The sequence below is a fragment of the Vitis vinifera genome, chromosome 9 (assembly GCF_030704535.1).
Source record: "Vitis vinifera cultivar Pinot Noir 40024 chromosome 9, ASM3070453v1".
NCBI classification, from domain to species: Eukaryota; Viridiplantae; Streptophyta; class Magnoliopsida; order Vitales; family Vitaceae; genus Vitis; species Vitis vinifera.
In genome coordinates this window covers 14,514,647-14,528,925 of record NC_081813.1, presented here as the reverse complement: position 1 = coordinate 14,528,925, position 14,279 = coordinate 14,514,647, and the positions used below count along the sequence as shown (strand labels likewise).

Sequence of the window (14,279 nt, the reverse complement as noted above, 5' to 3'; positions counted from 1 at the left end):
AAAAAAAATTAAACAAATCATGAGAACAATTTTATCTCATCTCATAGAATATACTATAATTTTTAATAAAATAAAATAAAAATATTAATAAAAATGATTTTATCATATTTGATTTATTTTAAAAAAATATAAAATATATTTTTATTTTAAAATTAATAAAATAAATAATTTTTTTAATTTAAATAAACTGTATATCTAAAAATTATTTATAAATTTATAATATAAAATTATTAGAAGAAAATATTTTATTAATTAGAAAAAAAAACATTTTTCAAATGTGTTTTTTGTTTTACCTGTTCTAAAAAACTTTTTTATTAACTTAACCAAACATGTTTCTTTTTTTTTAGAACAAAAATTGTTTTCCAAAATTCAATTCCTAAACATAATTTTTTTTCTAAAAACACCAAAAACTGTTCTCAAAAACTGTTTTTCAAAACAGATTTCCAAAACAGCAATCAAACAGACCCTAAGTCTACAGGGCCCAATGATCGTGCTAGACCCAAAATAACCTTTTCATGGTCTCCAAAATATGGCTCTGAAAATCAATAATGAATCAGATAAATATGAGCCAATGATGAGCCATAAAAAACAGAGTAAAAAGGGTTCCTAAACATGAACTAAAACAGATCACAAAACAAGAAAAAGAACAATAAAGGGGAAAACATATGCTAGGGGACTAAATAGAGGATTACACCCATTTTTACTTTTCTTGCAAAATTTTGAAAACTAAATTAGTATTTTTCAGATTTTCCATTTTTAGTTTTTCAAAAAATGGAAACAATAACCAAATATGTTTTTTAAACTTAAATTTCGTTTTCTCTACATATGAAAGCACAAAACAATCTAAAAATACATGAACTAAATTTTAATAAAAAGATTAATATTACCACCATGGGTACGATATTGATTATATGATTTGCTATAAAAGTTTTACTACATATATCATGATCTTGTTAGGATTTGTTACCATCCTTTGTAAGTTCAATTTTATCAAGGAATGTATATATTCTTACCATTATTTTACTTTTGATACTTTTTCCAAATTATTAACATATTTGTATAACTAGATAATTTTATTTGGATGATATTTGTATAATTAATTACCATTTGTTTCCATGAGATAGAATGGGATGTATAATTGTTATAAGTTAAAACTTACACCCTTATATTTGCTTAAATTTTGACATCATTTGTTTTTATTTTTAACTTTCGATTACTTTTTATGTATTGTTTAGTTCAGACTTAACCATATTTGTTACTTTTATAAACACAAATTCAAAATTTTATGAACTTTTAACATTAAAATAAGATCAACACTCTTAACCAAAGACTCGTACCCACCAAAACTCTCATCCTCAGGGATCTCATTCCTTCAAGGAAACTGAAAGCACTAAATTTCAAAACAACAAACCCACAAAAGACAATCTAAATCCAAGGGGTATGTTTGGTTTCAGAAAGTTCGAAGAAAATGCGAAGAAAAAAAAAATAGAGAAGAAAGAAAAAAATGAAGAAAAATAAAAAAATAGATTTTAAGTCAATAAAATATTGTTTTTCAAACTTGGAACTTCTCATTGTCTAGACTTTTCTTACATATCTAATATATATTTAGATTGCATTTATCGAAATTCTGAAAATCCGCATCCCTTATCTATATAAATATAGAATTATATTAAAACTACATATAACTAGAAGGAAATAGTTTTATTTGAATTCAAATGCCAAAATAATTTTACATCATACATAAACATGAGAAATCAACAGAAAATTACAGTAGACCAGTGCTTCCAAAAGGATTGTTAGTTTGAGGGTGAGCAGTAGTAGTGTTGGGGGAAAATTACACCAAATGCTGTTGTTGCTGCTGGTGGTAGGTAGGGTATGAAGCCTGCTATTGAGCCATTGCTGCAATTTGAAGTGTTGGAGGGGCGACACCACCAAATGTTTTAGATATATTTGAACTGTTATGATACACCTCATAGCATTCTACTGCTCCTTATAGGCATGATTACTAGAGGGAACCTGATACACAGCAGATAAGCTCTCAGTTTCCAGTTTTCTTCTTCAACATCATGGAAGAAAAAGGCATGATATAGATAGTCCTTTTCCAAATTATGCATGTGACATAACAACAAATTCTACAATAAAAAAATTAGTTTAAAAGAATAGCTTATTAGTGGTTTTAAGCATGTGAGGGACATCTCTCTGCCTTCTTTGTTTCTTGGACACCTCCTTGATACCTTATCTACCAAGGTAAATGTTTTAACTTCACCAAACCTGTCCATATGTTTAGTTCAGATATGTGTACAATTGTATTGACAGATTTTAGAAAAAGCTCTAACCTCTATGTCACTTGTAGGAGCTGCATGCTGGTCATTCAATAGCCTAATCAATGAAAAATATGGATGAAGTAATACAACACCAACAAAAAGTAAAACTATATTAAATAGTTAAAAGTAAAAACTGCATGCTGCTGATTCAACAAAACTGTAATTCATTTCAATACCAATTGGTTCTCTTTTTGCAAGATCCATGTCATAGCAACTAATAACTATCCAAAGCAAATAGGGGTCGGGAATGCCATGCAGAAAATACAACCAATGATGGAGAACAACATGAAAAGCACCCTACAAAATATTCTGAAAGAAAAAAGGAAAATTATTCCATAATTTAGTTTTAGCATTACATATTTTAGTTAGAGCCTTTTTAATGCTTTATTAGTTCTCATAGTTTATTTTTTTGTTAAAAGGCTATTAAGGCTTACGTGTTGAGGCTCACCACAAGGACTGACTCTACAAATTAGCCTTCAGGCTATAGGCTCCAAGTCAACTCCAGCTCCAAACATAGAATGCTAAGAAGAGAATCAAGAAAAGAAAGAAGAGGACAATCTCAATACCACTGGATGCTTAAGTTCATTGACAGCATGCATGCCTGGTGTGCTCAACAATTGCAAACCATATGAAAGCAAAGCCCTTGTTCTTCTGAGTAAGGGTATTCCTCAATTGCAGATGCATCATGAGCAACAACATTTAATCCCTGAAACCATTCCAAACAATAAAAGGCAACTATGAGTGCTATGGAGCATGTGTGAGAATAGAATTGATCCTACTAACATTAGTAAATTCTCAAGAAATATGTTTAGCTTCATCAGATTATGTAGAAAGAAGAAGAAGACCTCATCAGATTATGTAGAAAGAAGAAGAAGAAGAAACCTATGTCACCAATAACCTTTTATAACCCGAAGTTTTTTATGGAATTTAACAAATGCCTTTGTCATTAGCTCCTCTGCTTTCCTCAGCTCCTCCTTGCTGAATGACGAGTTGGATGTTGAAGTGGAGAGAATGCCCTTCGAAGTTGATATTGGAGTTTCTGGTTCCTAAGAATATCCCTTCTATGACAAAAAGAAAGGAAAACCAAGAACAAATCAAAATTTAGTACTTTTTTTCATCATATTTCTTCAATCCTGTTCTTGCTTTATATATAAAGGTAAGAAATTTAAAATCTGTAGAGCATGATTGAGTCTTTTCTATGAAAATAATTTTTAAAATTAAGTTTCTGAAAATCAAAAAAATAAAAATAAACACAGATTGTGAAATTTTTGATTGAAAATATGTTTGCTAAGATCAATTTCACATAGATGTTTTAGTAGATGGAAATTTTGTTTGTTTATATAAATTAAAATTAATTTTGAAAAAAAAAAAAAAGAGACAAGAACTTGTCTCATTTTTAAACTAAGTTTTTCTTATTAATTTTATTGTTTTTCTTATAAGAACTTGCATCATATTAAATATTTTCCATGTGGGTGACTACATAGAAAATGCATCAAACTTAACAATAAACCAATTATCAAATTTGTTAAATATAAAACCGAATAATAATAATATAGATTTCTACGACTGAAATGAAAATCTGAGCAAACAATTTCCCCCTTACTAGGCCTTCTGCCATTGTCCTGATGATCAAGCCACCTCTCTGCTGGGCCAGAACCACCACCTCCTGCTGCTCTAAACCCCACCAGTGATTCTCCACCTTGATCCGAAGAGCAACGAAAGCATCCATTTGCTTGTTCAGCTCCTCTGCCTCCTTTATCACTTCCTCCTTCCCCTTATAGAGTTGAGATATACTATGTTATCTTTTTTTTTTGTACTGTTAAATAATAAGATTTCTATTCTTTCTTGTTTTGTTATTTGTGATATTAAAGAATAGAAATAAGAAAGAAAAAAATTCGATTTCCCCTAAAAAACCCAATTTTGTTATCTGAACCTCCACCAATTCTAAAAAACTGCAGAAAAAAAATTCCATTATTGACCAAAATACAGAAAATTCACAAACCCTGAGAGAAAATTTAGGGGAAAAAGAAAAAACTAGTTAGGAATTTTTTTAATTAAAATTTTCAATTATTGTAAAAAATATCTAATTGGTTGACAATCATTCCCATTGCCACTACAGACTAAACTACCATTAAACCCCAATCCTCTATTAGATTGCTTAGAATATAGAGGAAGAGAAGGAAAAACAAAGTTTTGAATCCTAATTTCCAAATTCCAGCAATAATCACAAGCCAGTTAACTTTCAAAAATCCAAAACCACATGACTAATAAATATTCAACGTTGTTGCTTCCAAAAATTAAAACTACACAACTAATAAATATTCAGCAAGAAAAAGAAAAAAACATGATGCTTAGATTTTCCAATATCCCAAAACCTATAAAGCAGATAGTACGCCAAATTAAAAACTAAACTCGAAAAATCACGATATATAACACTTTCTTTCCATTCTGTAGCTTTATCATGGTTTAAGCAAGTTGAAGACAACCCAAGAAGTATTATTTCATATGGAAACAGAACTTGCTAATGCTAGAGAATCTGAATTCAAGGCTATGACACAAGCAAAGCTGACGGAAACAGCTGCCAACATGGAAAAAGGCAAGACTGATGAGCTTCTAAAGCATGTCTCAGAGTTCCATGAAGTTATTCTTCATTCAAAGCTGGCTGCTATTGAAGCAGAGAAAGAGAAGTCTGCAGTTCTATGTGAGAAAGAGGCGGAGTTACAGTTAGTGACAGCAACTTTGGCTCAAGCACAGGAACAGCTAGAAGAGTTGAGGAAACAAACAGAGATAGTGCAGTTTCTGGAAAATGAGCTCCTGGCTAAATCGGAATTTATTGAAACCCTGCAAATCTGCAATTTGAACTTAAAGAAGGCAATGAACTTACTGTGTATCTGCAAAAGCTGCTTCTGATGCCATCAACAATTTAAACAAGCTATAATTAGATTTTGAAAGGCAGGAAAGAGAGAACTCAGAACAAGCAGTATCCATTAACTCACTGGAAATGGAGCTTAATCAGTTTAAAATAAAGCTTAAGAATGCAAATGAGGAGGTAGGGCGTTTAAACTGTGATGTTGAGATGCTTACAGGGGAATTAGAGAGGACAAAAATAGAGGTGGATGAGATTAGAGGAAGGGAGAATGAAGCTCAAGTTGAAATAGCACTGCTGAAATCTGAGGTTCACAAAGGGAGGTCAAAAATTGCAGCAGCAAAGGCAACTGAAGCAAGGGCTGAAAGTATTAAGTCCGGGCTATACAGAAATACTTCACAAACAAACATTTCACAAATCATGTCTAATTAATTAATTAATTGATGAAGTGAAAGGCTAATTCAAAGAAAAAATGAAAACCTTAAAGCTGTTTTATTAGGACATCATCACTCACTGATCTACTTTGACACCCAAATAAACCAATAGCTGATTTAAATATCTTGAGTTCAAACAAATAAAAGAGGTACAGGTCAAAACAAGTTTCCTTAACATATTTCCAATTTATTTCTCTTTTATTCTTTATTCCAATATTCCAATATAAACCCACCACAAAAATAAATGCCCTTAAACATGCTAGTGCTATTAAGTGAGACAAGAGTGCTTCCAAACAGAGCATGAATGGTGGAACACATTATACAGGTTGCTAGAATTTTTTTTTTATATCAGAATCCCAGCAGTATTGAACATCCCCTATTAAGGACTCAGATTTCTGTAACAAACAAGATGAAAATGAGTAAGCTTGTAGCAACATTATTCCACTAGTACTAGACTTGGGTTTGAATATATTTTGCACAAATGTTTGACTGGATTTGATGGTGTAAAAAAGTAATGGCTTAACAAGAAACCCATGCTGGATTATTATAGATGAGGCACACAATAGCATCCACTGTGACAATTTAAAAATCCATAGCTCTCCCACTTCAAACCCAAACTGAATCATTTTCACTCAATTAGAACTCATTGTTTTTATAACATCAAGCTTAGCCACCAAAGTTCCCTCGACAATTCCATGAACAATCTTCTGGTGGATGTTCCCATCATGAAGTTGCAAAGGAAATATTAAACAAAACTAAGAAGCAAATATAACCAAAAGAATACGCAACAGCAGAATAAGCGGGCTTCCCAAACTAAAATAGCAAAAACAGAGTAACCCTAGAATTCAAATTGCTACCACTTGTTAGAGAAAATTTAGCACCTGTAAATGAAAAAGGAAGTACCAGAGCAGCACAATGGCGATTTTGTGGAGAGTGATCCCCACATGACTATGCAATCTGCTACTGAAATGGTAGCACAGAAATTCCTACCAAATGATTTATTAAACAAGAGATTAAAAATCAAATTAAAGGAGTTAAAAAGAAAAATTAACAACCATTGATAATGGGTTTGAATAGAAACAAATCCTTCTTATTTACGATTTTGATGCAATGGAGAAGGGAAAACGGGAGAAGATAAAAGGGATTTCAGAATCCAACATGGGAGAAAATTTTGTTTTACCTTAATTTGAAGGTGTTGGATCGTTGGAGTCCCTGTCGAAGGGGAAGAGACTGTGAGAGCTGGTGCTTTAAATACATACCTTATTTCCGCGGCCTTGAGCACCCTGGCAACATTGGGCCTTCTCTAAAACCATTCTATGGTCGCGGGCATAATACTTAGTTGAATATTTATGTGAAAGAAATTAAGATGTACTAAACAGAATTCCAATGGGATGAAATTCAATTAATTGAATGTGACCTTAAATTAATGAGGGGAGATGAAATGAGAATCTATGATTCTATTAGTAGGATTGAAGTTTTCCTTCACTTATGTTTTATTTATCTTTTTTAACTTTTGAATTCTATAAATTAAATTATTTTAATTTTCTCTAAAGCTTGGTGAATATTTTTTCATACTCTATTATACCTAGACGACTTAATTCCTTTCTTATTTTTGAAAAATCATAATTCTAAAGGTGTTTAGGTATGAAATTATTTGAAATTCATTGTGACCATGGGGATTTTTAGGTTTTAAGATTCTTTGAGCGGGAATTTAGGATTTAATTTGAACTTTTTTGTAACCATAAATTATATATTAGAAAGTTGGGTCAGTAAAATTTAAAGCTCCATGAAATTATAGGTTTTTTAATGTATTAGGTTGAGAGAGAGAATATTTTGTTGGTAATATATCATGAACAACTAATAACAAGTTTCAATTCCTAGACTAGAACTCATAGAACTCAAAGACATCATTCTTTTGAAAGTTTGCAAGTCTTCATGCATTGTTTGAAATATGAGAGGAAACTCTTAGTATTGGTCCTAATAGATATGAAAAAAGCCTAACAACATCTGTTTAATAAAAAGATAACATAAGATAATTTCAATTAAAACATAAATGTACATATATTCCTAAGACTAATACACATCCTTATCATTTTAGTTTTTATTTCTATAAATAAGAGGGTTGATGAATTGAATAGGGAGATATTTTCTACATATGACTAACATAAGTAGTAGGGTCCTTACATCAAGCATACTCATTGTAGTTATTTTTTATAGGTCTCAAACATCTTGTTCCTCGGAGCTCTAAATTATTTTTATAAGTTTTTAGACTCGTCACAAAGCAAATCTAGAGAGTTTCATAATTTTGGGAACTCTTTTAATTAGTAAGAAAAATTAAGAAATTGAATGGTATTTTAGTAGGCTCTATTTTGGGGAAATCTAAGACTAATTGACATTGAGCTTAGTTGATGGTCTTAGAGACAATTTGATTTAGTTATTAAATTTCAAGGTATGGACTCAATGGCTTAAGTTTTACTCGAGTAGGACTTCATTTTCCAAGTTTCATATTCTTAGAACGTTCATAGATTTTAATTTAGGGTTGTGTAGACCCCCATTTTGGGAGTCATTCTTGCAGCTGATGCTTGACAAGTGACACCATCTCGCATGGCCACGTGTCACTCCCAGATTAGTCAATATGGGATCAAAATAGTGGAATTAAAGAAGCAATCAGAAGAAGACACCTGTCAAGAGGATATTCTAAAATCTTCAGGCCGTTGGAGATATTTTTTGGGGAAGGTGGTCCTGTAGGCGGTTAGGAGGGTAGGGGACCCCCAGCTTAGAGGGATGCCGACTGCATGAAGCGCGCAGCAACAGTGAGGGTAGTTGGGCAGGCCATACTGGCTGATGCATGAACAGGAGAAGACAGGATGGCTTGCCAAGGAAAGTGATTCCAGGAGGGGGTAGAGGGCATTGGGCAGAAGGAAGAGGATATCCAGAAGAAGAAAAAAAAGAGAAGTAGAGAAGAGAGCAGAGTTTAGCCTGAGAGGACTGATAGGAAAGGGGCATTCCTTGGCTAGTTGCTTGAGAGGAAGGATAGTTGTCCGATTTCTTGCCCACCTAGCTGGAGAGGGTTATTTTGAGGTACATTTATTGTGTATTCTTCGTCAGCTTCTATTGGTGTGCTTTTCTACTCTGTTTTTACTAACTCTCGGATGATGATTGTTGATTGGGAGTGAATACATTCATATTTTTGCTAATGGTTTTGTAGTGGCTTAGTTTGCTCTAGTTTTGATTTCTCCATGGGATATTTTTGTAACCACGTTTTACCTTTCATTTGATACTCATTTAATCTTACCCACCATCATCTAAGCCTGTTGGTATGATATGAAGCATAGCTTGTCGGGCTCATTTTCTCGTATCTACTCTTTGTGCTCTGTTTCGTTATCCTCCTTTGCTCTTGATATCCGTCCATGGTACGCATCCATTTTCTCATCCCTGCTTGAAGGAGATCCTAGGAAATCTGGAGTAGTTGTCATGGCAGCAAAGCTCACCTCATCAGCATCCCCACACCCATTCTCGTTTATTATTCATCGTTTTATCCAACATGCCTACGTCCCCATCTATCACTCCACTCCTATGCCCGTTTAACTCATCATCAATACCCATGTGTATGTGGGATCCTCCCTGAAAATTTCCGCGTGGCTCTCTCTCCCTTGGACGCGCAGACAGCCTCTTGCAACACGAGGCATCGCTCATTCCACCCGGACGAAAATTCTCACCCATTCCACCCAGATGTATCACATCCGGAATTCTTCTAGTTATATGGCCTTAAAAGTCAAGTCATTGATAGCTACGTTCATGAATCACAACCCAAGTTGAAAATAAATTGAATCCATTTTCTAAGTTCAACTTTTAATTTTTTACTAGTGAATGCAAATAGGAAAAATGTATATAAATACAATTAAACTAGAATAGTAGATTAAGTTTGTAGGTAGAGTCAACTTGAATTGTTGAAACTTCCAAGTCATCATGGGTCTAGTGGTCCCATAACTCTCTATTAATTTCCACCATCAATTTTCTGCAATAAAGTCAAGTCATTCCTGACCCCTCTATTAGTTTGACCTTAAAATTCAAGTCATTGATAGCTACGTTCATGAATCACAACCCAAGTTGAAAATAAATTGAACCCATTTTCTAAGTTCAACTTTTAATTTTTTACTAGTGAATGCAAATAGGGAAAATGCATATAAATACAATTAAACTAGAATAGTAGATTAAGTTTGTAGGTGGAGTCAACTTGAATTGTTGAAACTTCCAAGTCATCGTGGGTCTAGTGGTCCCATAGCTCTCTATTAATTTCCACCATCAATTTTCTGCAATAAAGTCAAGTCATTCCTGACCCCTCTATTAATTTGGCCTTAAAAGTCAAGTCATTGATAGCTACGTTCATAAATCACAACCCAAGTAGAAAATAAATTGAGCCCATTTTCTAAGTTCAACTTTTAATTTTTTACTAGTGAATGCAAATAGGGAAAATGTATATCAATACAATTAAACTAGAATAGTAGATTAAGTTTGTAGGTGGAGTCAACTTGAATTGTTGAAACTTCCAAGTCATCGTGGGTCTAGTGGTCCCATAGCTCTCTATTAATTTCCACCATCAATTTTCTGCAATAAAGTCAAGTCATTCCTGACCCCTCTATTAATTTGGCCTTAAAAGTCAAGTCATTGATAGCTACGTTCATGAATCACAACCCAAGTTGAAAATAAATTGAACCCATTTTCTAAGTTCAATTTTTAATTTTTTACTAGTGAATGCAAATAGGGAAAATGCATATAAATACAATTACACTAGAATAGTAGATTAAGTTTGTAGGTGGAGTCAACTTGAATTGTTGAAACTTCCAAGTCATCGTGGGTCTAGTGGTCCCATAGCTCTCTATTAATTTCCACCATCAATTTTCTGCAATAAAGTCAAGTCATTCCTGAACCCTCTATTAATTTGGCCTTAAAAGTCAAGTCATTGATAGCTACATTCATGAATCACAACCCAAGTTGAAAATAAATTGAATCCATTTTCTAAGTTCAACTTTTAATTTTTTACTAGTGAATGCAAATTGGGAAAATGTATATAAATACAATTAAACTAGAATAGTAGATTAAGTTTGTAGGTGGAGTCAACTTGAATTATTGAAACTTCCAAGTCATCGTGGGTCTAGTGGTCCCATAGCTCTCTATTAATTTCCACCATCAATTTTCTGCAATAAAGTCAAGTCATTCCTAACCCCTCTATTAATTTGGCCTTAAAAGTCAAGTCATTGATAGCTACGTTCATGAATCACAACCCAAGTTGAAAATAAATTGAACCCATTTTCTAAGCTCAACTTTTAATTTTTTACTAGTGAATGCAAATAGGGAAAATGCATATAAATACAATTAAACTAGAATAGTAGATTAAGTTTGTAGGTGGAGTCAACTTGAATTGTTGAAACTTCCAAGTCATCGTGGGTCTAGTGGTCCCATAGCTCTCTATTAATTTCCACCATCAATTTTCTACAATAAAGTCAAGTCATTCCTAACCCCTCTATTAATTTGGCCTTAAAAGTCAAGTCATTGATAGCTACGTTCATGAATCACAACCCAAGTTGAAAATAAATTGAACCCATTTTCTAAGTTCAACTTTTAATTTTTTACTAGTGAATGCAAATAGGGAAAATGCATATAAATACAATTAAACTAGAATAGTAGATTAAGTTTGTAGGTGGAGTCAACTTGAATTGTTGAAACTTCCAAGTCATCGTGGGTCTAGTGGTCCCATAGCTCTCTATTAATTTCCACCATCAATTTTCTGCAATAAAGTCAAGTCATTCATGACCCCTCTATTAATTTGGCCTCAAAAGTCAAGTCATTGATAGCTACGTTCATGAATCACAACCCAAGTTGAAAATAAATTGAACCCATTTTCTAAGTTCAACTTTTAATTTTTTACTAGTGAATGCAAATAGGGAAAATGCATATAAATACAATTAAACTAGAATAGTAGATTAAGTTTGTAGGTGGAGTCAACTTGAATTGTTGAAACTTCCAAGTCATCGTGGGTCTAGTGGTCCCATAGCTCTCTATTAATTTCCACCATCAATTTTCTGCAATAAAGTCAAGTCATTCCTGACCCCTCTATTAATTTGGCCTCAAAAGTCAAGTCATTGATAGCTACGTTCATGAATCACAACCCAAGTTGAAAATAAATTGAACCCATTTTCTAAGTTCAACTTTTAATTTTTTACTAGTGAATGCAAATTGGGAAAATGTATATAAATACAATTAAACTAGAATAGTAGATTAAGTTTGTAGGTGGAGTCAACTTGAATTGTTGAAACTTCCAAGTCATCGTGGGTCTAGTGGTCCCATAGCTCTCTATTAATTTCCACCATCAATTTTCTGCAATAAAGTCAAGTCATTCCTGACCCCTCTATTAATTTGGCCTTAAAAGTCAAGTCATTGATAGCTACGTTCATGAATCACAACCCAAGTTGAAAATAAATTGAACCCATTTTCTAAGTTCAACTTTTAATTTTTTACTAGTGAATGCAAATAGGGGAAATGTATATAAATACAATTAAACTTGAATAGTAGATTAAGTTTGTAGGTGGAGTCAACTTGAATTGTTGAAACTTCCAAGTCATCGTGGGTTTAGTGGTCCCATAGCTCTCTATTAATTTTCACTATCAATTTTCTGCAATAAAGTCAAGTCACTTCTAACCCCTGTATTAATTTGGCCTTAAAAGTCAAGTCATTGATAGCTACGTTCGTGAATCACAACCTCAGTCGAAAATAAATTGAACCCATTTTCTAAGTTCAACTTTGATTTTTTTTTACTAGTGAATGCAAATTAGGAAAATGTATATAAATATAATTAAACTAGAATAGTAGATTAGGTTTGTAGATGGAGTATGCTTGAAATGTTGAAACTTTCAAGTCGTCGTGGGTTTAGTGGTCCCATAGCTCTTTATTAATTTTCACCATCAATTTTTATGAAATAAGATTTATGAATAAATATTTATGAAATAAGATTTAAAAGTGAGAAGGGAATAAACTTTTTCTCTTTTAATTTCTATTCAATTCATTAAAAAAAATAATTTTTGTTTTTATGCTAAAATTTATTGTTGATTCAAAAATTAAAGTATAAAAATATAATATATATATATATATATATATATATATCTTGCTATCATAGAAGAGCTCTAAAATTTTCTTGTCTAAGAGAATATGTGTTGCTACTTTAGAAGATTTATATACAAAAGGGATTGATGTTTCTCCTTTGACTATGTTTGGTTCCGAAAATTTGAGGGAAAGAAAATAAAGAAGAAAAGTACTAGAAAAAAAGTGAAAGGAAAATAAAAAATAGTTTTAAAGTTAATAAATTATTTTTATATGTTTTTTCAAACTTATTTTACTTATTTTCTTTCATTATATAACGATTAAATAATTTTAAAATGTATAAATTTCTAACTAATTTTAATTATATTTAATTTTTCTTTTACATTTTTAAGACTAAATCCGATACATGAAAAAATCATTTTCTTTAACAGCTTTTTATCTTTTCTTATTACTTTCCAAGAACCAAATATAACCTTTAGATTTAGCCTTTAGACTTGGAGTAAGGAAAGATACAAGTATTAAAAGAAGGTTTTATATATGGCCATGATACCATACAAAAAAGGGCGAGAGAGAAAAAACCTTTATTAAATGATAAATTATTCTTTTCAATGGAAATCAAATATAATTATTTTTATAATTACTTCATTTTTTAAAATAAAAAATAAAAAACAGAGGAAAGATGATTATTAGGAGGGGTGGGACCACCCAGTAATTTTTTTTTAATTTTGTTATAATAAAAATACATAAGTATAAAATGAACGCAATGTCCTGTGTGTGTATTATAAAATAATGGATGAAAGGTTGAACAGGAAAACTCCACTTGGCTACATATGCTATTGCGCTAGAATGTACAAAATAATAAATACTGTAAATATTATTTGTTTTAATTTTGTATAGGTAAATATGTGGATAATATATGTAAGATAATATAATATATTTTTAAATTAAAAAATAATAGAATAGATAAATATATAAATATATAAGTAAATAAGTATATAACTTCGAATATATAAGAAAAATTAAATAGCAAAATTTTTCTTTTATTTTCAATATCTATTTTCACATTTTAATATTATACTTATTTTATCTAAATAGAGTTTAAAATATTAATATGTTTATACTTATGCATGGTTTAATTTATACCCCAAATGGTATCTCTCACTTTTCCACATATTTATGCCTCATTAAGTGAGTCTTCTTACTCCATGGGGTGTTTTTTGTTTTTTTTTTCTCATATCTCTATTCACCACTTATAGTCTTTATAAGATCATATTTATCTTATAATATTTTTCTCTCATGACTTAAAATATTTATAAAAATATTCTTACTAGCTTTTCTTATATATTTTATATAAAAAAATATAATTATAATCATATATAAACTTAAGAAATATTTTATATAATATTTCTCTTAAAAAAAGAAATACATTCAAATTAGGAATTTAAAACTTTTTTCAACATATTTTAATTGTTAAATACAACAATAATTACTAGTTTGTAGAGGACTTCCTTCTTCTTCTTTTTTTTTTTTTTTTTTCATTTTTCTTTTAGACATTTT

At 31.3% G+C, this 14,279-nt stretch overlaps 1 protein-coding gene across 9 annotated transcripts; it reads right to left on the bottom strand.

The window, feature by feature from the left end:
* Positions 1-1,682: 1,682 nt before the first annotated feature.
* Positions 1,683-6,974, bottom strand: LOC104880357 (uncharacterized). Of its 9 annotated transcripts, none has more exons than XR_009466585.1 (6): positions 6,805-6,954; positions 6,506-6,610; positions 3,928-4,098; positions 3,223-3,382; positions 2,891-3,030; positions 1,683-2,016 (listed from the first exon to the last, which is right to left on the bottom strand). XR_009466585.1 is itself a non-coding variant. In XM_059739682.1 (6 exons), the coding sequence occupies exons 1-4, from the start codon at positions 6,879-6,881 to the stop codon at positions 3,252-3,254; spliced, it is 465 nt and encodes a 154-aa protein (XP_059595665.1). In that variant the 5' UTR covers positions 6,882-6,954; the 3' UTR covers positions 1,683-2,016; positions 2,891-3,030; positions 3,170-3,251. The 9 variants fall into 9 exon arrangements, 5 of the variants coding, with proteins under 5 accessions (XP_059595665.1, XP_059595664.1, XP_059595662.1 ...); XM_059739682.1 differs by having other exon boundaries at positions 3,170-3,385; positions 6,528-6,610; XM_059739681.1 differs by having other exon boundaries at positions 3,207-3,385; positions 6,528-6,610.
* Between the last annotated feature and the right edge of the window lie 7,305 nt (positions 6,975-14,279).